The sequence below is a fragment of the Chionomys nivalis genome, chromosome 7 (genome assembly GCF_950005125.1).
Source record: "Chionomys nivalis chromosome 7, mChiNiv1.1, whole genome shotgun sequence".
In the NCBI taxonomy this organism is placed as follows: Eukaryota; Metazoa; Chordata; class Mammalia; order Rodentia; family Cricetidae; genus Chionomys; species Chionomys nivalis.
The window spans coordinates 100,323,724-100,345,907 of NC_080092.1; the positions used below are offsets into that span (position 1 = coordinate 100,323,724).

Sequence of the window (22,184 nt, forward strand, 5' to 3'; positions counted from 1 at the left end):
TGGTGGAGGGTGACACCGAAGTGCTGTCATAGTACAGGCTGCGACAGTTAAGACCGTGGTGGTGGCGGCGGTGGTGCACACCTCTAATCCCAGCACTCGGGATCAGAGGCAGGAGGATCTCTGTGGGCCAGCCTGGTCTACAGAGTGAGTTCTAGGGCAACCAGGGCTACACAGAGAAACCCTGTCCTAAACAAGGTTTAAGGGACCAAAAGAAGAGCCAGAGTGGCCGGCTTTGGTTTCTTCCTGTCTTCCCAAAGAAAGCACGGGCAGAAATCTGCCTGTCTGGGACTTGCCACTGTCACGTGTTTCCTTGTCTAACTCCCTGTGGAAGAGTGTGTTCAGAGCTATCCTTGGACCGTGCTTGGTGACAATGAGGACTTACCCTGCCAAGATGCCTTTGATCTTAATCTGCCTTAGCTGTAGTGCAAGATGTTTCAAGACTACAGATTTGTGCCCAAGCTAATGAATGGCCCCAAACCAACAGCATCTACACTGGGTCAGCCTCTGAGTCTGTCTCCGTGTGAGAGCTGCAGAAATAAATGGGCTTTTAGGTTTGTCTGTAGGCCTGAAGCAGGCTCTCTGAATGTCTTCTCCTTCCTGTATATTGACAACTGAGAACTGAGAGCCACAGCTTATTCTTACTTGTATGTTGAGCTAGATGCCCAAGTAAGTTCTCTGAGAAGCATTCAAAACAGCCGTTAGAGTATAAAATGGCCAGGCTTCCTATGTCTTGAGCCACCCTTCCCTTCAAACTAATCATTGCTTTGTTAAGATGATATATAAAAATCAAATATATACGATTTCTATGAGTCTTTTAAAAGCAAAAATTGAGATACACTTAAATGTCTAACAGAGACTGGACAGTTAAAAATTCTGAAATAGGATTGAGGGCATAGTGACAGGGCACACGCCTGTCTTTCCTGGGACTCTGGGTTCCATAGAGAAGCACTGTAAAAATAAAATAAAAATAAAACCTCCTCAGGGCTGGGCCAAGGTGTGGCTCAGTGATGGACAGCTTGCCTGTTGTACTAGAAGCCACAAGATTCATCTCAGGACCACGAAAAAATAAAATAATAATAAAGAAAAAGTCGTGAAACGTTTGATTATAAATTATTGAAACTATGAAACAAGTCTTTTGTTTTGTTTTGTTTTTTTTTTTTTTTTTTGGATTTTCAAGACAAGAGTTTCTCTGTGTAACCCTGGCTGTCCTGGAACTCACTCTGTAGACCAGACTGGCCTCAAACTCAAGAGATCCACCTGCCTTTGCCTCCCGAGTGCTGGGATTAAAGGCATGCATTACTGCTACTCTGCCCAGCTAAGCAAGTATTTTTTGTTTTTTGTTTGTTTGGCTGTTTGTTTGTTTGTTTGGTTGGTTGGTTGGTTGGTTGGTTTGGTTTTGGATTTTTTTGAGACAAGGTTTCTCTGTAGCTTTGGAGCCTGTCCTGGAACTAGCTCTTGTAGACCAGACTGGCCTCAAACTCACAGAGATCCACCTGCCCCTGCCTTCTGAGTGCTGGGATTAAAGGCGTGCGCCACCACCCCCTGGTGTAAGTATTTTTTTACAATTAAATCTGAAAGTTAATTAGTAACAGCCAGGTGTGGTGGTACATGCCCATAATCCCAGCGCTCAGGAGGTTGAGGAGGGAGGATTGTGACTTTCAGAGTCAGCCTGAACCATATTTGAGACCCTATCACAAAACAAAACAGACCAAAAAATTTGTCGCGTAAGAAAATGCTTATGACAGAATGTTTTAGACAAATACCAAGAGCTGGACCTCTAGAAGAACAGCAGTTCTGTAGACCATTATGGCCCACATGCTCATGTGAAATCCTAGAAGGGAACTCCGTGACCTCGGACACCTCGGTAGTATGGCACTATGTAGTACCAGGTATGAAGGGTTGGGATGTAAAGAAATGAGCTTGCTGATCTTCCTCTTGTGGGGATCAAGCTGTAGGAACGAGCACAGGTTCATGGCTGCCCACACAGCAGGGGAGCACGCCCTTCTGATCTGTGGGAAGGAGGGTGCATGCCCTGGACGTGCGTGGTAAAGATCCCACACTGGGGCACTCAGCAGGCCATTGAGAACTTTACCAGCATTTGGTTTCCTGATGCAGTCCATGCTCATGGCAGGTAAGGTTGGAAAATGGCAGACACAGACCCCTGCTTCCCTCCACCATGGTGGCAGCGGCTGGCAGTAATGGTGACTTCTTGGGACACTAGTGGAATGTAGACGGTGGGAGCGGTGGGCTGCGGCCCCGGCTCCAGCACGGCTAGCTTTATACCCGAAAGAACAACACACAAATTGTATTCTTTTTTTTAATATTTATTTATTATGTATACAATGTTCTGTCTGTGTGTATGCCTGCAGGCCAGAAGAGGGCACCAGACCCCATTACAGATGGTTGTGAGCCACCATGTGGTTGCTGGGAATTGAACTCAGGACCTTTGGTAGAGCAGGCAATGCTCTTAACCTCTGAGCCATCTCTCCAGTCCCCACAAATTGTATTCTTTTAAATTCTGTGTTGGGCGCCACTCTGTAGACAGTGGGAGCGGTGGGCTGCGGCCCTGGCTCCAGCACGGCTAGCTTTATACTTGAAATAACAACACACAAACTGTATTCTTTTAAACACTGCCTGGCCCGTTATCTGTAGCCTCTTATTGGCTAATTCTCACATCTTGCTTTAACCCATATTTAGTAATCTGTGTAGCACCACGAGGTAGTGGCTTACCAGGAAAGATCTTAACCTGCATCTGTCTCGGAGAGGAGAGTCATGGCGACTGCCTGAATCTGCTTCTTTCTCCCAGCATTCTGTTCTGTCTACTCCACCCACCTAAGGGCTGGCCTATCAAATGGGCCAAGGCAGTTTCTTTATTAACCAATGAAAGTAACTCCTCCATCAGTGAGAGGCTTTTCTTGAAGGCCTTGAAAATTGCTTCCTTTCTGTCATCCTTGTGTGCTGAAAGGGAGGAAGGGCACAGGTGACTCAGAATGCACTGCCCACTAGACTTAAAACTGAACTCAGTGTGTTCCCAAAGGACCGTCATAGAGTGAGCAGCCATCCCTCGTTACAGGTGGTGGGTGAGAGTCCTCACAGGCCGGCTCTCCTCAGCTCACCTAGACTCCAGTGCCTCCGTACTCCTCTGCAGTACTGGGGGAGGGGGGCGGTAGGCACTTCTGGGATGAGCTGGACTCAGTGGGCTCACCAGATGAAGAGATTTGCTACAAAATCACTGACGTTTCTATCAGAAGCAACTAGAAATTGAGATGCAATATCAGTGGCATTCACAAATAACACTATAAAACAGAAAACAGAAATACTGAGTGTATTTTTTGATACTGAAAATTATAATACTGTAAAAGAAATAAGAGAGGTGGGAAGGCTCAGTGGTGTGCAGGTGCTGGGCCTCCCGAAATGGCCACTTAAATCAGCGCAGCCCTGATCAAAGTCCCAGGGAAACTGTTTTGGCAAAAATGATGAGCTTCAAATATGGAGAGAAGCAATGAAACTCCAAAAACTAGAAATTCTGCAATAGAGCAGAGCTGCAGGGCTCACGCTGTCCAATGTCAAGACTGTCCAGTTAGTAATCAGGATGTGTATGGACCTGGAACATGGACAGACACATAGATCAGTAGGGTAGAATAGAGAGAGACAGCCACATAGGCAGGTTCCATTGATTTTCAGCCAAGGCGTGAAAACAGTCCAGTTCAGCAGAGACATTTCAAAGAAACACCTTACCAACAGAGTGGATTGTGTTCCTACATGTAAAACCCCAGACTACAAACCTTTGGGTTACACGGAGCCTTTAATAAGATACAAAAACCCCACAAGTCATACAAGAAAACAAGATGATGAGTTGGACTTCATCCAATAGATAATCTGGCAGCTCTCATGGCGGTCCTCAGCTACACAGCACATTGGAACCCAGACTGTGTACATGAACTCTGTGTCTTAGTCGGGATTTTTATTGCTGCGATGATACACCATGACCAAAACCAACTTGGGAAGGGTTTGTTAACTTTGAAAGTGATCTTCTGAGAGAGGGCCATGCTGTGCTGAGTGCAGTGTTCTCTGTGGTCTACGGATCTGCCTCTCTAGAACAGGCAAAAGCACGGGGTCAGAAGACGGGAGCCTGCGGCCAAAAGGCAGACTTGACAAGGGGAAGGCATGTAAACATGTTGGTGACACTCCAGACTGCTCTGTCCAAAGTTCTGGCAATTATATGACCAACCATTTGCCTAATCCCAAGCCACACCTAAAGAGGGTAAACTGACTTTAGAGAGAGGACACTTCCTCCCATAGTGCTCAGGTCATCTGTAATGAGGGTCGTCAGAGGGTACACTGTAGGCTTGGGCTCTGATCAGTGCTGCAGAGACCATTGCCTGCCTGAATGAGCCCTGGGAAGAGGATGGGGGATCCCGTTAAGGCTGGTAAGTGGTGATAGTAGCCAGTGGGAAACAAAAACGGGGCTCCCATCCTCGCCGCATGGGAGGACCTGCTCTTTCTAGTCTTAGGGCCAGTGTCAGCACCTTTCTGTGGGGTCCTCCCCACTTCTGCCTGGCCCAAGCCTTTTTTCAGTCTTGATAGTAACACTCCTTGGCATACCCTGATCCTTATTAATTCCCAAGGCACCGGAAGTAAGACATAGTCGGAAGACCCGTACTCTACACAGACCTGCGTCTGTGACATGTCTTACCTCCTGTGCTCGAGAGCGCAAGTTCTTTGTGACCAGAAAGGGGCTGAGCCTTGGCTTTCAGCTCCCTCTCAGCTGCCTGTGCCCCCACAGAAGGCTTCGGAGCTGTAATTGATCTTTCTGAGAAACCAAGAGGTACTGAACTGGCTTGTCAGGACACTAATCATGTTATACTGTGAAGCAGGCCACATCCCTCTAGGATAGCGGTTCTCAACCTGTGGGTCACCACCATTTTGGGGGCCGAATGACCCTTTCAAAGGGGTCACATATCAGATATTTACGATTTATAACAATAGCAAAATTGCAGTTATGAAGTAGCAATGGAATAATTTTATGGTTGGAGTCACCACAATGAGGAACTGTATTAAAGGGTCACGGCATTAGGAAGGTTGAGAACACTGCTCTAGAAGCTGTTTGGAGAGAGGATCCCAAAAGCCAGGCCTGGATGCTTGTTTACCAAAAGGCAATTTTATGCTGCCCAGAGAGGAATAGAGAAAGCAAAGGGTAATGCACAGGAAGGGGATAGTCTGCTGTCCAGTCTCATCGGTCACTCCACCGATGGCTGGTTACCCGCAGTGGCCTGTACCTTTTCACAGTGTACTGCTTCCCTTCTCTCTCTGGGCCGACCTCTGTGCTTTCTGCTGCTTCTCACAAGTATAGCAGCTCTGAGAGAAGGCTCACTTCTGAGTGCTGGGTACAGAGACAGCCCCTCCCTGCCCCTCACCCCCAGGAGACAGAGTCCAGGGCCAGGCTTCTGTCACCAGTGACAGTGCAAGTGCCAGACTGCCTGACGCCCTCCAGGCTTCCGTGTGCCTGGGCCCCCCAGTGTGTCCCCTCCAGGCTTCCGTGTGCCTGGGCCCCCCAGTGTGTCCCCTCCAGGCTTCCGTGTGCCTGGGCCCCCCAGTGTGTCCCCTCTAGGCTTCCGTGTGCCTGGTTCCCCCCAGTGTGTCCCCTCCAGGCTTCCGTGTGCCTGGTTCCCCCCCCCAGTGTGTCCCCTCCAGGCTTCCGTGTGCCTGGGCCCCCCAGTGTGTCCCCTCCAGGCTTCCGTGTGCCTGGGCCCCCCAGTGTGTCCCCTCCAGGCTTCCGTGTGCCTGGGCCCCCCAGTGTGTCCCCTCTAGGCTTCCGTGTGCCTGGTTCCCCCCAGTGTGTCCCCTCCAGGCTTCTGTGTGTGTGGGTCTCCCCCGTGTGTCTCCTCCAGGCCTTGCTTGTCTCTGTTTTGTCTCCTTTGGAGATCAGGCCTGGAGTCTGCCCTGGGTTCACCCCATGTGCAGCAGCAGTGCAGTCTCAGAGAGCCGAGCTGCACCAGGACCCAGAGTCCACCCCAAGTCCCTCTTCCTGCTCCAGGCACCTTTTAGACCTCTCCTAATCTGCTCCCAGAGAACCTGGGTCTCACCAAAGTGCATCTCCTGCACACTGAGATCTGTCTGAAGCTGCTCACTATCGCTCCATGTCTTCTCTAGTAAGCTCTGCATTGTCATGAAATGACACGCGTGGTTCTCAGTCCACATTTGCTGCTGGGGGCCATTTTTAAACCACTAACCATTCTCAGGGAGGCAGTGACATCTCCCTGTGTCCAGGTGGGTGTCCTCCTGTGGCAGATGATTTTGCTGTTGTTGTGTGTGTGTCTCTGCAACTTTTGAGAAGAAGAAGAAGAAGAAGGGTGCATAGCAATAAAACACTGAAAAAGAAACAGCATCCTGCATGGGGTCCTCCTGGTGCTCCTCCTCAGGAAGCAACTGTTTCCTGGCTGACCCAGACAGGTCCCCCCTCTGTCTCTCAGCCTGGAGGGAGGAGGGTCTTATCCTGTTCATTGATTGTCTCAGTGTTTGGGGAATATAAAACTAACTCAGCCTCCCAAGAGAATCAGTCAGTGAGGTTTATCCCCAAGTGCAGCTGTCAAAGCCAGCACCTCTGCCTCTGCATGCTGGAGGCATTTCCCTTGTTGGGAAATCTCAGGACCCCACTCTACAGGATCATCTCTCCCACCCATCCTTTAGGATCACTCTACAGGATCATCTATCCCACCCAGACTAAAGGATCCAGACCTCTAGTTCTCAGAGAGTAATGGCATTTGTTTGTTATTTTCCCTGAGATATGGACCACTCTGTAGCCCAGGCTGTCTTGGAATTCACCAAATAAACCATACTGCTTCAAACTCATGGAGCGCCACCTGCCTTAGCCCCAGTGTGGAAATCATGGGCATACAGCACCATGCCCAGCTCAGCAGTGACTGTCTTCTAGTTGCTGAGCCTAATCTGGGGTTTTCTGTCCTTACAGATCCCTGAAGAGCATGACCTGGAGAGTCAGATCCGCAAGGAGCGTGAGTGGCGGTTCCTGAGGAACACCAGAGTCAGAAAGCAGGCCCAGCAGGTCATCCAGAAGGGTAAGTGCACAGCCCCCCGAAAGGAGAAGGTCTTCTGCCAGATAGATTCAGCCCCCAAGGCACTGTGTGTGCTGCCCTTGCAGACCAGCACACTGACTGGTAGAGGCAGCTGGGACAGGGGTGGCATAGGGGAAGAGGAGGCCACCTCATGGGGAAGGCTTCTCCTAAAGGACATTCCTGCCCTGGGCTCTCATAGAGGCAAGTCCCGACTAGCTAGTGACCTTCAGAGAAGTATCAGCTCTGCTCTTTGGCATTTCCAGAAGGGGGTGCAGGCCCTTTCAGGCCCTGGGAGCCCACATCTCACTAAGCACCCGGGATGTCCTTAAAGTGACCACTGGCTCCATTTCTCCAAAGCTCAACAACTGCACCCTCACCAGACCTTTCCCAGACTTGACAGCATGCCGTGTTCCACCCTCATGGAGACAATGTTACTGATTAGCCAAGGACAGTATGGTGCTGCTGTGGAACCCAGGAGCAAGCTCCTGTTGGAAGGTTGTGCAGCATGTGTTCCCCAGACCTGGAGCATGCAGGGAACAGGATTGTCCAGCTGTGGCAGGAATGAGGGCCATATTACCTCACCCTAAGACCAGGGTTCTTCATCTACTTTGTTAAGGAATGTAGAGCAAGGCTGCAGTTCCACGACTCTGATTGCATGAGAAGGAGAGGTGAAGGCCACTTCATGTCTCCAAATAGTTTTTCTCATAGAAGCAGCCATGGCTGAGGGTCAGTGTGGTCAGTCTCTGGCCTTCTCCCAGTTCCACAAGTCACAGTTTTGATCATACCTCCCTGTCCTCTGAAATTTAGAAAATAATGACCAGTTACTTATTAAATTAGGACTGAGCCTCAGAAGACAGACTGTCTCTCCCACTGAAACAGAGGGCCATGCCAGCTTCAGCCCCAGGCCTGCCTCATTGAGTACCTCATTTCCTGCGTATCGATGCTTGTGTCCCCGGATCTAAGATGCAGGCCCTTGGGTACCTGTGGCCCTGACACAGTCCCTGCTCCCGCTCTTGGCTCCTCATGGCTTCTTGTAGGTGCTGGGGTCTCCTAACTCTGTGTGCAGCGGGTACACACTGTCCACGGCGCCCTCCTAGATAGCACCAGCCCTCTCAGAGCCCATGTCCACTGCACTCCCCTAGACAGTGTTTCTTTAGGACCCTAAGACTCCAGGCCATGGCGGCTAGGGCAGGCTGATTTCTTGACGTGAGTTTGGAAACTAGTTCAGAAACCAGGCCCACACAGTAAGATGTCTGGGGGCCTCTTGGTCCAGCTGCAGAGGCAATATTGCCTGGCATTTCTATTCAGAACTGAGGCGTGCATTAGAACACAAAGACAGGTGGGGCTGGGAAATGGCCACACGAGCATGAGGACTGAGTGCGAGCCCAGAGCCCACATATAGAAGGCTGGGTCCTGCGCTACGTGTCTGTACTTTTGCCACTACCGAGGCAGACATTGCTGGCCGGCCAGCCTAGCCTAATTGGTGAGCCACTGCCTCAGAGACAGGGTCAGTAGCTGCTGAAGAATCAGGTGAGATGGAGACACAGTAGCTCAGTACTAAGTGGGCCACAGTGCATTCTTCCGGTCACCCAGGCTGTGTCTAGATTCAGCACAAGCTTTTCCTTGTTGGACAGCTGAGTGTGTGCTGGGAAAAGTGTCAGAAGAGAGGAAGGAAATGATGCCTGCAGACTGGGTGACACTGGAGACGGGAACTAGGAGAGACCAGTTGGCTTTCTTCAAGTCCCTGATCATCATTGGCTTTTCCTAAGACATGGTGACGTGGGCCAGCTGCCACACGTTGCTGTTTGCGTATTTTATCTTCTAGTGTGCAGGACTTTACCATCCTACCAGAGGCCTCAATAAGAAAAACACAACTAAAGAATGAGGGTGCCCCAGGCTAGATGCGTGTACCACTGCAAACCTAGGCACCTCCTCCTCCAGCAACACCGCCTTCAGCCATTTCCCCAAAGGAACCAGAGGGTAGACGCAGTGTGCAGAGCAGCCCACCTGGCTGAACGGTGTGATTCTCTCAGGGCCACCATCCTAGAGTCCCCTATACAGCAAGGGCACAGACAAGGGGAAAGAGCCCAGCTCAGAGCTACCCACGAGCTGGTGTCTGCCTCTCCATAGGCGCATGTAAGGGCCTCCTGGCTAGACTGGAAAGCTTCTCTGTCCACCAAAGAGCTATGACCACTGGCTAAAAAGATGTGTGGTCCCTGAAGCACCCTCCTGGATACCCAGGGGTCCATGCAGGTATCTGGGGCCAAGGCAGAAGGTGCTGTCTTCCCTCCTTGGTGCTGAAGCTCTGAAGTAGTGTGTACTCTGAGGAGACTTTACTGCCCTCCGTACCATGTCCAGCAGAGTCCAACTGCCTGGACTCTGCATCCTTAGCTGCTTTCTGTCTCTTGAAAAGCCAGGAGGGTGTATATTTTCAACTAATGTGTGGGGCCTGGTAAGAAAACCTGCCTGTGTCCTTCACCTTTGTGATTTCTTGGCTAGCTGCTTTCCAGACTGAAGACCCTGGGCCTTAGCTGGGTCATGAGTGGTGGAAACCACACCCTCCTTCATCCTGAAATCAGCACTCTCTTCCAGCTCAAGTTCTTCTACTCTGCATATTGCTATGTACAGTATAGGAAGCATTGGTCAAACACATGTCAGTGTCTGCCTCCACCAGGCACTGTGAGACAGCACCAAGCAAAAGCATAGGCCCCAGAGCTTTGGATGCACTGGGCTAAAGCCCCTTCCCCTTTTCCTCAGCGTGTGCGTCAGCCCTTCTCTTTGGTCCCTGCTTCCCCTACTTCAGCTCTAGTAAGGCCATGTCAGTGTTGCATGTCCGTTATCTCTTGCAGGCATCAGCAGACTGGATGATCAGATCTTTCTGAACAGGAACCCTGGCGTCCCCTCTGTGGTCAAATTCCACCCCTTTACACCGTGCATAGCTGTCGCCGACAAGGACAGCATCTGGTAGGCATAGCTTCAGTTCACCCTGCTGTCTTCCCCTCCCCATGGCACCCAATTCTGGACTCACTTGGGCTGCACTGCTAAAGGAAAGGCCAGGTGGGGGACCTGCTCCCTACCTGTTCTACAGGAGCACATGGGTGACCGAGGAACCCTGAGAGAGAATGGAATTTAAAATGTATCGCAGGTTCTGACCTGGTGTAATGAGGAAATTGCCCACTGTCGCGAGTTCATAGTTTATAACATGTCTATAGATCTCCCTCCCCAACCCCCTTTCTTTTGTTTTTTAAGTTGTGGTAAACTGTGTGTGACAGGAAACCGGGCATTTTAACCATTTGCTGTCAGTGCACATGCATGCTGTGAAGGCCAACCCCACCACCACCTCCTCCAGAATGTTCTCCATCCCCCGTACCCAAACCACACAATGGGCACCAGTCCCTCCCCTCAGGTGCCATCAGCACCATCCTTTGTCTCTGAACAGATGCCTCTAGGGACCTCCTGAGAGTGGACTCCTGCAGTGTCTGTCCCTTTCACTTTTATCTCACGCTCGCTCGCTCAGACTGTAGCATTGTCAGCATTTCCTCCTTCTGGGGCCTGGTGATACTCTGTTGTGAGGATCTCCCACACTCTCAGCTGTGCAGGGTGCTTAGGTTGCTCCCTTGAATGCTGGTGTGGGCGTACCTGTCGCCCCAGGTCCCTGCGTTCAGTTTCCGAGGAACGTGCCAGGGTGGAATGCTATGCCGGTCTTTCCTGGGGACCACACTGTACCTCCCGCCAGTAATATACCACCAGTAGCACACAAGCTCCTCACGCTCACTGGCCAGTTCCTCCCACCGGGGTTTGGGTTTCCCTAGTGACTGTCTTTCTGTCGTCGCCCTTCTTCCTTCAAGCTTTTGGGACTGGGAGAAAGGAGAGAAGCTGGACTACTTCCACAATGGCAACCCTCGGTACACCAGGGTCACCGCCATGGAGTACCTGAATGGCCAGGACTGCTCCTTGCTGCTGACAGCCACAGGTGAGCCGGAATGGTGTGGCCATAGGCCTGAGGGGCATCTTTTTTCTCTTTCTCCCTTTTTCATAAAACACTGCTCACCAAGGTTCCCATCATTCTGAAGTGTGACATTTGTGAGGGAAAGGGCTTGAATACAAGGCAGGATGTTGGTCAGGGCTCTAGGACCATCTTTCCACCAAGTGTCCCTGGCTCTTCCATGACCTGGAAATGCCATGTCAGCCTCTAACCTCCTAACCTTCATGGGGGATCCACATGGGCCCCCAGATAACACATGAAAGCCAAGGAGGACATCCCAGGCCATAATGTTCACAAGGGCCCATGCTGCTCCCAACCTTTGGCTCCATGAGCTCCCCTCCTCCCATGACCGTGCAGAGGGATTACGGCTCCCAGGCCAGGTCTGTCCGTCATTGCAGGCCAACTTCCTGCTTCCGAAGGTGGCTGAGAAAGGGTGTTTCAGACACAGGAGCGGTTCTCACTCTGTTTTGTTGTTTGGTTTTCCACCTGAGGTAATCATCATCTCATGCTCAGTCTTGAACAGTAGTCTCCGGGTCACTTCCCTAGGTTGGTGATAGGTGTACTTTTGTTGTTACTTTGTGTTGTGTCCCCTTATTTAAGACACCCTCACATGTAACCCAGTCCAGCCTCAAGCCCACTTGATAGCCAGGGATGACCTTGAACTCTAATCCTCTTTGCCTCTTTCTCCCAAATTCAGGGATTACAGCCAAGTGTAACCTACCCCATGTAATAATACACTGCTGTGAACTGAACCAGGGCTTCCCCAGCCACAGTTGTTTTAGCCCTTTGACAACACAGGTCCTAGATCGGGGACCGTTTGGTGGTAGAGGGCTTGCCTGGCATCACAAGCCCCACACGAACTACAGGAAGAGAATCACACCAGCACCATGACCTCCTGCTGGTGAGAAGCTGCTGTCAGGTCAGAAGGTGGTGGCAAGGCTAATAGAGGGGCCCTGAGCCCACAGTCCCAGGCTTCTCTGTCCTCATCCTGGGCCTGGACTTGGTTTCTGCACCACTTGAGACCACTGATAATCCCCATGTATTGCGCATGACTTACAAATATGTGGTTTACGTTCACACTTCAAAGGGGAAACTACTCCCGGAAATTAATCTGACAGCCCTGCAGTCCAGCCCTGAGGGATGCAGTGGTACCCAAGGGACTCGAATAACAACTGGAGGTTGCACAGATTGGCCTCCAGTCCAGTAGCCCAGCACGCAGCAGGCTGCCGCGTCCATATCCACTGCTAGGGAAGGCCAGGGAGTGGCTGCTGGCTTCTTGCAGAGCTGGTCACAGCCGCAGTCATGCTCATCCAGCTCTACCAGTGTGCAGAAACTCAGCAGTCACCGGGATCAGAGCCCGGAAGTGCTGTTGGGATGTGGTCACCGGAAGGGTCCTTTGTGACTGGAGTCCACGGCTCTTGCGTTGAGGCACATTGGAGACCCATGTCTGCCGAGCTGCTGGAGTCTGGGCTTTCATGACCTGGAAGACAGTTTAGTCCCTGCTCCTTAGTGGTATAGGCTGCCTGTTCCCAGGATTTTGGGAACATTGCTTACACCCAAGAGTCCCCTTCAGTGTCAACACGGTCAGCATCAGTCAGGGTGCTGAGCGTGAGTGCCTCCATCTTGTTTTCTTGTTTGTTTTGTTGTTGTGAGTGTCCATCTCCTGTTTCAGTGAAGACATACGGCCCTAAAAGTCTGTCTAGCAGAGTCACCTAGGACCCTCAGCACCAGTGCTGTCCAGGAGCGACCTATACACAGTGGGGCTGCAGACCCTCAGGGCACAGCTAGGCCTTCAGGAGAGGTCAGGGTCAGATTGAGATTCTCAAGGCACCAAGGGAGGGAGGAAGTGGAGAGAGGAGGAAAATGAAGGGGAACGGCGTCAAAGTGCTGGAGTCCTTAGACTCAAGGGAGACGCTGTGGAAGGGCCTCCTCCTTTCTAAGCCTCTAAAAGCAAGGTGGACGGGGGTCTCGTGTGTTTTGGTGTGGTGAGCCAAGCAACTGTCCTCTCTAACCTTAGGTCAGGCTGATAAGTGTGCAGAACACCAAGGGCAGTGTGGACAAGGATGAAGGCCCCAAAGATTTGTCCTCTGGAAAACTAAGTCTCACACACTGAGGGACTGGACCAGACAGGAAGAGTGAGGAAGTGATCTGCTCTCACCCAGCTCCTGTCTCGAAGAGAGAGCGGTCCATGCTGCTGGCTCTGGGAAGAAGTGGCCATGCAGCCAAGCCACTGGCCTATGGCCTGTGGTTTCCAGTGCTGGGGTCTACCATGAACCCATCTCCCTATACAGCTCTCTCTCCTGGTCGCCCACATCAGCACAGCAGGGCCAGGCATCCAGAACCCTGCATCTGTGTCTTAGAGATGGGATGGGCACACCTCCAGGGCACGGGCTCACACTGCTTTTCTCCTTCCCTAGATGATGGTGCCATCAGGGTCTGGAAAAATTTTGCTGATTTGGAAAAGAATCCAGAGATGGTTACTGCATGGCAGGGGCTCTCAGACATGCTGCCAACAACACGAGGTGGGTCAGCTCGTAGACACGCTACTGGTAGTACCAGGAGGGCCTTTGCTCCTCGGGAGAAGACCATCCAGAACTGTGGAAGACATTTCTGATGCCTCCAGGACACCCATTCCCTTCTGAGTTTCCAAAAGCATCCTGTGGTCTCCCCTGGAAACCACAAGAATAGGTAGCGCTCCAGGATTCCAATGCTCTGCCGTGTTCCAGTTTGCCCGAGTTGTGGGCAGCCCTGCACATGGCCACATATAGCTTGGGAAAGCACGGCTGCTGGCTGCGCACAAAGGCAACATGGCGTCCTTGTGTGTGCCTCTTCCCATCTCGGGAGATGTCCAGCCACACTCCCACCTGCCTGGGCTGGTGAGACCTGTGGTCTCCAGAACTGTGGGAAGGGAAACCTGAGTGGCCTGTGGTTTCCTTGTAGAAGTCTAAGCTGACTGAGATGAGGAATGAGAAGCCCAGAGGGTGCTCAGGGAGTCAGGCTTCAGGAGGTGTCCTCTCTGTAGGCAGTGCCTCCTGCAGCACTGATGACCATGGCTTCTGCTGAGTTAACATTCCATGGTACCTGCATGTGCTCTTCTAGGGGCTTGCTTGAGCTTAAATCTGTTGCCTTAAGTACGTTGGGTATAGAAGCTTGCTTTGTGAACACTGCTCTGATGGAGGTCCATGCCCATGTGGAGAGGGGGACCTTTGGAAAATTCCTAAGAGCTGAGTCAAGTTGCCCACTGGCCGTCCTCCTGCCTCAGTCCCTCAGTAGCACTTAGCTGAGAGCTCGTTTCCCTGTGTCTGTCTGCTCTCCATCCCCATTTTGGTAGTCAGGACATTCTCTTTGGTATCTTACTCAGTGCTAGCATACAGGTGGCCATGGCCTGTATAGAACCCCTGCTTTTCCAAGAACTAGGACTTTGGTGTCTGACTTGGCCTGGAGGCCACTGAAAGGTGATATGCTAAAGCTGTATTTGGTGGACAGAGATTCTGAGCACTGTGATACAGTTCCTGGGGTGGAGTGTGTAAGGCCCTGGGAGAGCACGGTGCTCATCTGAATGTTATTGCACCAGCCTTGCCTTTATGTGAGTGAGAGGGATGCCCAGGATGCCCCATCCCGTCCCTGTTTCTCCAGGAGCTGGCATGGTGGTAGACTGGGAACAAGAGACTGGCCTGCTCATGAGCTCAGGAGACGTACGCATCGTCCGAATCTGGGACACTGACCGTGAGACAAAAGTGCAGGTAACCACTCCAGCCCTGCTTCATAGCATCATATGCCCGAGCTCCCACAGAGTAGATCTTGTCTGTGTCGTAGCACAGACACCTGTGATCCCACAGGGTAGATCTCATCCCTGTCATAGCACAGACACCTGTGATCCCACAGAGTAGATCTCATCCCTGTCATAGCACAGACACCTGTGATCCCACAGAGTAGACCTCATCCCTGTCATAGCACAGACACCTGTGATCCCACAGAGTAGACCTCATCCCTGTCATAGCACAGACACCTGTGATCCCACAGAGTAGACCTTGTCCCTGTCATAGCACAGACACCTGTGATCCCACAGGGTAGACCTCATCCCTGTCATAGCACAGACACCTGTGATCCCACAGAGTAGACCTTGTCCCTGTCAAAGCACAGACACCTGTGATCCCACAGAGTAGATCTCATCCCTGTCAAAGCACAGACACCTGTGATCCCACAGAGTAGATCTCATCCCTGTCAAAGCACAGACACCTGTGATCCCACAGAGTAGACCTTGTCCCTGTCAAAGAGAACCAAGACAAGCGCAGTCGGTGACTGCTGCCCAGCTGTCTGTCTACAGGGAGACAGACAGGAGATGGCATCTTGCTGCCAGGCGACAAGCTAATCACCTCTGCATGCTCAGTGATTATGCCCTTTGACCCCCATTACAGCGTAATTAAGCCTGTGCTGATTGGGGAATATCAGAAATCAGTCAGGTGGAATATCTTAAATGAGAACAGCTAATTGTTTGACCGTCTGCGGCTTCCTTACCCTGTAGTGCTGGGCACAGAAGGCGGGGCTTCGTGTGTGCCGAATACCTCCCTGGGCTGCCACTGGGCTAGAACTCAGCCCCTCACTTAAACCATCTTTCATTTTCAAGATTGTTGATTTGTTTTTGAGACATAATATTACTGTGTAGACCAGTCTGGCTCCAAATTTTCCATTTTAATAGAGTGCATTGGTTTTGCCTCTGACACCAGGGCTTCTTTGCCAGAGTCCAATTGCACCTATGTGCTTTGGATCCAAGGCAAAATCACAGCTACTGTAAGGACATCACGTAGGTAGCTGAGGGATAGCTGTATCCCAGTGTCAGAGAGCCACAGAGCAGAGCCTGTCCTCAGTGTTCTCCAGCCTACCCTGCCAAAGTGGGGCCTGGGCGCTGTGGCATCTCGCAGAGCAACGGGCAGAAGCCGGCAGGAATGATAAGAACTGGCATGATTTGAGGCCTGTCCTTCCATGGCCTCCTCAAGCCCCACGATGCCACCAAACAGTTGAAGTAAAACACTGTCTTCCAGGGTCTCTGCTCTTATGGGGAGATAGTGCCTGATTGTTCCTACTTCTGGGGGGCTGTGTGGGACCCTTGGGGTCCCTGCAGGTGCAGTGCTTCTTTGGGTGTCATTACATCAGCTGCAAAGGAGGGAACGTGGCTCTTTCACAGCTCCCCACCCCCACTCCCATGAGTTCCTCTTGGGCTCCCCCCGTCTTTCCCTCTGAGGCCCATTCCCAGCTCCCATTCCTTCTTGCTCCCATTCATCACCCCCTGCCCTTCTGCAGTGTTTACAGCACCAAGGGGAGCAGAGCAGCAGTTCCTCAGCTCTTCCCTGACTAATTAGGGGTTTGAAGAGAGCGCTAACGAGACTCCCTCCCTGCCAAAGTGTGCTTCATCTTTCTTTTCAGGAAAGGGGGATGTTGGTGGAAAGTTTAATTGGCACTGAGAGCTAGGCATCCCCACAGTTCTCTTCCCGACTGTGCCCAGGCCCCGGGCTCACAGGCTCTGTCTGCTCTGGCCTGTAGGCACTCAAGCTGATGGGGCATGCCTGCTGCCCTGCAGCCCTGCTCCTCTGGCCTCCGCTAGCCTTGTAGGGAGAGACCTGTTCTTAGCCTGAGGGAAGTGGGTGTGGCCAGCTGGAGGCCCCTCCTCCCTCCTCACCGCTCTGTTTTGGGCTTAGGACATTCCCACCGGTGCAGACAGCTGTGTGACAAGTCTGTCCTGTGACTCCCACCGCTCGCTCATTGTGGCTGGCCTGGGCGATGGCTCCATCCGAGTCTACGACAGGAGGATGGCACTCAGTGAATGGTAACCGCCACACCTCCCCTCTCCTCGGTGCTGCTCAAGCTCCTTCCAGACGGCAGAGGCCACCCCATTGCCAACGAAGGGTCAGCAGTTCACAGTGGCGCTCTGACCACAGAGATGCTTCATGAGCCAGCCTTCACCCTCCTCTGCCGGGCTTGTGGGTCCATTCTCCATCCTTGCCCGGCACCCGGTCATCTCGCAGCCCAGTGTCCTGCCTCCCAGAGAGACCTCCACAAGATGACCCCACAGAGACAGAGGAACAGTGTGGCCCTCTCACTAAGCTGCCATCTAAGGCGGGGCTAGTAGGCCTTCCTCAGCCCAGTGTGGCACCCAGACTTGGAGGCAGACTGGGGAATTGTAGGCTGGACAGATGAGGGGAGTGACCTAGTGCAGCCTAGCTAGCGGCTCCAACCTGAGTTTCCTTCTGGGCTCTGCCCAGGGACAGGGCCAGGGCCAGTTTACACCCACTTCTCCTAGTGCAGTGCGGGAAGAAAGAATGGGCTGGGCCAGTCCTGACCGCACCTTCCTCCTCTAGCCGAGTCATGACTTACCGGGAGCACACAGCCTGGGTGGTCAAGGCCTACCTGCAGAAGCACCCTGAGGGCCACATCGTGAGTGTGAGGTAAGGAGCAGCAATGCAGAAGACATTTGCTGGGAAAACATTATTTTCCCTCCGTTTAAATGTGTCCTTGATATTCAAACAGCTAGGGGCTGTGGCATTTCAGGGCAGTAATTGACTCTGCTCTGCAACTGGCCAGAAAGGTCAGTGTACAGAGCAAGAGGGTGTGTGTGTGTGTGTGTGTGTGTGTGTGTGTGTGTGTGCGCGCATATATGCATGTGCGTGCGTGTGCACACATGAACACGCACCAGGAAGTCTGAGCTGAGCTGAATAAAATGAGCAGGCAGGTGTATCCCTCCTGCATGCACAAGGGCAGCAAGGCAACACGCACCTGGCAACACGTCCCCTGCAGGCAGGCTGCCCCAGCAGACTGCCTTGTCGCCAGCCAGCCTCTGCACATAAATCCAGCCTGCCGCTCAGTAAATACCGTGCTGAGAGCCGCGCATCTTTATTTGCCTGTTAAAGAGACAGCAAAGCGTGATTTACTGTCGCGAAGCCACATCCTTCAGAGTGATGCTCTTCCCCTGTCTATAGCGTAAGCCTGGGTGGGGCAGCCTGGCCTCCCTGTGGGCCTGGGCATCCACCAGGCTCCCTCTGCCCTCATGGGCTGCACTTCATGAACTCCAGCCTCTGTGGCACTCAGCTCCTGCCCTTGCTCATAGCCTTTTCTCTGACCCTGCTATGTCCTGCTTTGAGGAAGCACAGCAGCTATCTTTGGTGTCAGTCCTGGCCTTTTCCAGCTTAGGAGGGGGCAGCTTGATAGGAGCCCTGACTGCCATAGCCAGTGCGATAGCAGGATGGGGGGCTGTGAGCACCACCTGGGAGGCCCTTGATAGGGGCCCTGGGAGTCTACATGGCTTTGGCCTTACCAGCGTGATATTTCACATGGCAAGCGCCACCGTCCCCGGGGCTCCAGGAGTGCACCTAGTCCCACAGCAAGCCTGACTGTGGCCACTGTCCCCGGGGCTCCAGGAGTGCACCTAGTCCCACAGCAAGCCTGACTGTGGCCTTCTTCACAGTGTCAATGGAGATGTACGCTTCTTTGACCCTCGGATGCCTGAGTCCGTGAATGTGATGCAGATTGTGAAGGGACTGACAGCCCTCGACATCCATCCCCAAGCAAACCTGATCGCCTGGTAGGTACCCTGCCTCCATGTAGCCCCTGCGTCTGAGCAGAGTACCCTGTCAGCACGCACAGCGCTTGGGCTCTGTCCTCACGGTGCCTTTGGAGGAGGACGACTTAGAGGTGTAACTGTGCTTCCGTGAAATAAAAGCAGGGGCTCTCTCTGTGCCCTCTCTAGCTGTGAGAGCAAACACCCGCCCTCAAGGCTTCTCTGGGGACAGACCTCCCGTACTGAGGGTGACAGAGGAGTAGCCTCTTCCTGCCTCAGGGTGACATACAGATGGACCTCCTGGCCTGTGTCCCATTGCTGCAGCCCCCTGTCCACTGCAGCCCCCTTGACCTGTCTTCCTCCCACACCACAGGAAGACAGAGGCTAATGTTCTGGCATCTCTCCCTCCACAGTGGCTCCATGAACCAGTTCACAGCCATCTACAACGGAAACGGGGAGCTGATCAACAACATCAAGTACTACGATGGGTTCATGGGCCAGCGAGTCGGGGCCATCAGCTGCTTGGCTTTCCACCCACACTGGGTCCGTACCTGGTGCCTTCACTCACGGGTTTCTGGGGAGGTGGGAGAGGAGTCAAGTGGTGGAGACCCTTCCCAGCTCAGGAATATAAAGAGTTGAGATAAGCCTGGGTTCTCCAGAAAACCATCGCCCTGACCCCTAGGAACCAAACTCAGTTCTTAACACGCAGGTAAGAATAGACAGCACAGAGGGAGACGCAGCTGGTGCCCTGGGCCCCTTTCCATAGCTGGAGTCACTTGTGTGGACTGTTAGATTGGTTAGGATTTTGCAGAGTGCGTTTCACTCTGCTGAAGTGCACAGCATCAGATTCCCAGAACTGTCCCAATGGAGCGATCCTGAAAAGAAGCTGCAGGGAATTGTGGGTAGTATGCAAATTACCTGTAATGGAATTTGGATGATACATCATCCTGCTAGAATCCGGCAGTTAATGGCCTTCATTCCTGTGCCTGTGTGGAGTTCAGAGGGGTTACGGTAGTTTGTGCCTCCCGGCTAGAGCTGGGCACAGCATACAAGCAGCCTGCTCCCTTACCCTCACCCCACACTGCAGCTCCCATCATAGCTGAGGCCTCGCTCATGCCCTTGCTCGTCTGCTCTCTCCGCAGCCTCACCTGGCAGTAGGAAGCAATGACTACTACATCTCTGTGTATTCGGTGGAGAAGCGCGTCAGATAGCGGCACCCGGGACTCCCGCCAGGCTGCAGCCACCCTCTGCTGTACATAGTGAACCAAACCGCACTGCTTGGGTTGCAGTGCCCACCCACCTACCCGCCCTGCAAACCCTGGCCGACTGAGGAGGGGGCTCGCACTTCTTCCTGTCTGTCCTCACTGTAATGTACAAGTCCAGAGCAGGGGAGGGTTCCCGTCAAGAACCAGCACCCAGGCCCCAAGGAGCTCAGGATGTGTCTCAGTGCATCGTGGTCCTTCTGTCCTGCTTCCTTCTGAGGTTTTACAAGGATACATTGGTTTTTCCATGTGGTCAAAGCATTAGTCGCAGGACAGGTGGAGCCCTGTAGAGAAGCTGCACTGGGGCTCCTGAGAGCCATGCCCAGCCCCACTGTCCTCTCAGCAGTGTGGACATGACCCCCTCAGAGTAGGCTGAGCAATGCTGGGAAATGGAAGAAAGTGACTGAGGGAGGAGAGGGGAGGCCTCTCCTGCTACCCAGTGTGGAAGTCTGAACCTGGCCCTCCTAGGGCACTGAGGCAGCCCAACACACCCACCTCATCACGGGGTACCTCATTATGCTGGTGTGAGAAAGGGGCCCCCTTCCTGCACAGCTAGTCTCCGAGGTCATAGGCAAGGGCTGTTGTGACTCTGCACAGATGAGGCAGATGTGTAGAATTAGCTGTTGCCTGCACCTGACGTGCTTCTCTCCCATAGGGCAGTAGCAGTGGCCACAGCCACACAAGGCACACACGCATGCAGCCACACAACCTCCCCATCCATGCCCAAGCACATGTGAGTGCCCTGGTCTTCCTGTCTGTGCGCACTTAGGGTGCACACACGTGCAGGCTCACAGTCTCCCCTCCTGCACAGGTGTGGGCACTGTGGCCTGCTGCAGGTGTCATCATGCTGACCTCACGCTCATCACACACGGTTCAGAGGCTGCACTGGACCCCAGAGGCGTGTGAGCAGCAACAGCCCTGTCGATGGTGTGGCTAAGGTTGCGTGATGCAATCTGTGATATGGAAGAGCTTCTCAGCAGTGTCCTGGTGTCAGCATGTGTCTTTGTGCACACACAGATGAGGGCCATGGACATTGCAGCCCTGGATGGAGCACAGCATTGCTGAGGAGCTGCACACAAACGGGCACGGCACAGTAATGATGTTTTAAAAAGCATTTTCCGTTTTCCCTGGGAATCAGGATCTTTCAGAGGAGGACAAAGTGGCGTAATCAGTTCTGCCAATAGGAGTCCAGTGTCCAGGCTGGAACAGTTAGGGCAGAGGCTGGGTCCGTGCGCTGTGCTCTGTTTTAGTCGAGAGCATCGTCCATGTGAAAGGATCTCTGCAGGCAGTGCTGGGCTGATCACAGGGCCAGGTGGGGCCGGACAACAGGACAGAAGGGGCTCCGGAGGAAGACAGCAGCCTGGAGTCAGGAAGGCCCGACACAACCAGGAGCCCGCCTGCCCAGTTCTGCAGAGCGCCCCAGTGGGGGACACGCCGGGACCTTCCAGCAGCTGAACTCCAAATGTGGTCCAGCTCAGTCCCTGTCTAACTGGGGGTTCTGTCTTGACAGCACGGGGCCTCCCTTCCCTGGTGGAGCTGCAGAGCTTGCATCTTGCCCAGGGGCTGGGCCTTCGCTGGTCTGATGGGAAAACTCAATCATGAAGCTAACCAAGGCTGGAGAGAGCACTGGCCTAGAGTTCATTGTCTCTACTCATTTCTCCAAAAGGAGAGCTAAAAGGACTGACCAGACACGGAGCTGCAGTGAAGCTCAAAGCAGTGACAAGCAGCAAAGTGTTAATAAAACATAAAACCGTGAGAAGAGACTGTGCCCCTGAGAGCCAAGGGTGGAGGGGCTGGGCCCCTGAGAGCCGAGGGTGGGAGGGGCTGGGCCCCTGAGAGTGTGCAGTCATAGCTTCGCATTCCCCGGTTCCCTGGGGTGGGGTGGGAGTCTTGCCCAAGACGGCAGTAAGTGAATGCCCCAGGACAGGGCCACTGCACTAGCCCTCCTGAGCCTGGGTAGAACGGAAGAGGTAGTGGTTGCCATGGATACCTTGCGGCATCGTGACTGGGGTTTCTCTGCTAGCTCAGGCTTGTCATTAATAAGGTTGCCCGCATTTACACAGACCAGCTTCACATGTTCATCCGTCCCCATTTTGCTGTTAACATTGCTGTCTCTCTGGGCAAGACCACGTAGTGCAGAGGGTGGGTAGGTGAGTGGTGTAGAGCCGGTCCTGGGGAAGAGAGGCCGCCGGCTGTGTGGTCCTGTGAGGGACCAGCAGCAAGCTAGCTATGGGTCCAGAGGCCCAGCGCTCCTCCAGGCCAGACACCCCAGCCCTCAAGCAAGTGTGAGGGCATAATCTGCCCACTGCACA

General features: G+C 53.0%; 1 protein-coding gene across 2 annotated transcripts in view; it reads left to right on the plus strand.

The window, feature by feature from the left end:
• The window catches only part of Rptor (regulatory associated protein of MTOR complex 1), a 301,243-nt gene extending 279,621 nt beyond the window's left edge, over window positions 1-21,622 (plus strand). For both annotated transcript variants that reach the window (XM_057774578.1, XM_057774579.1), the window contains exons 25-34: window positions 6,971-7,076; window positions 9,923-10,037; window positions 10,922-11,046; window positions 13,476-13,580; window positions 14,695-14,801; window positions 16,755-16,882; window positions 17,415-17,501; window positions 18,518-18,634; window positions 19,024-19,153; window positions 19,753-21,622. In XM_057774578.1, the coding sequence (XP_057630561.1) occupies window positions 6,971-7,076; window positions 9,923-10,037; window positions 10,922-11,046; window positions 13,476-13,580; window positions 14,695-14,801; window positions 16,755-16,882; window positions 17,415-17,501; window positions 18,518-18,634; window positions 19,024-19,153; window positions 19,753-19,821 (1,089 nt within the window). In that variant the 3' untranslated portion in view covers window positions 19,822-21,622. The remainder of the gene's footprint in view (window positions 1-6,970; window positions 7,077-9,922; window positions 10,038-10,921; window positions 11,047-13,475; window positions 13,581-14,694; window positions 14,802-16,754; window positions 16,883-17,414; window positions 17,502-18,517; window positions 18,635-19,023; window positions 19,154-19,752) is intronic.
• The last annotated feature ends 562 nt before the right edge of the window (window positions 21,623-22,184 follow it).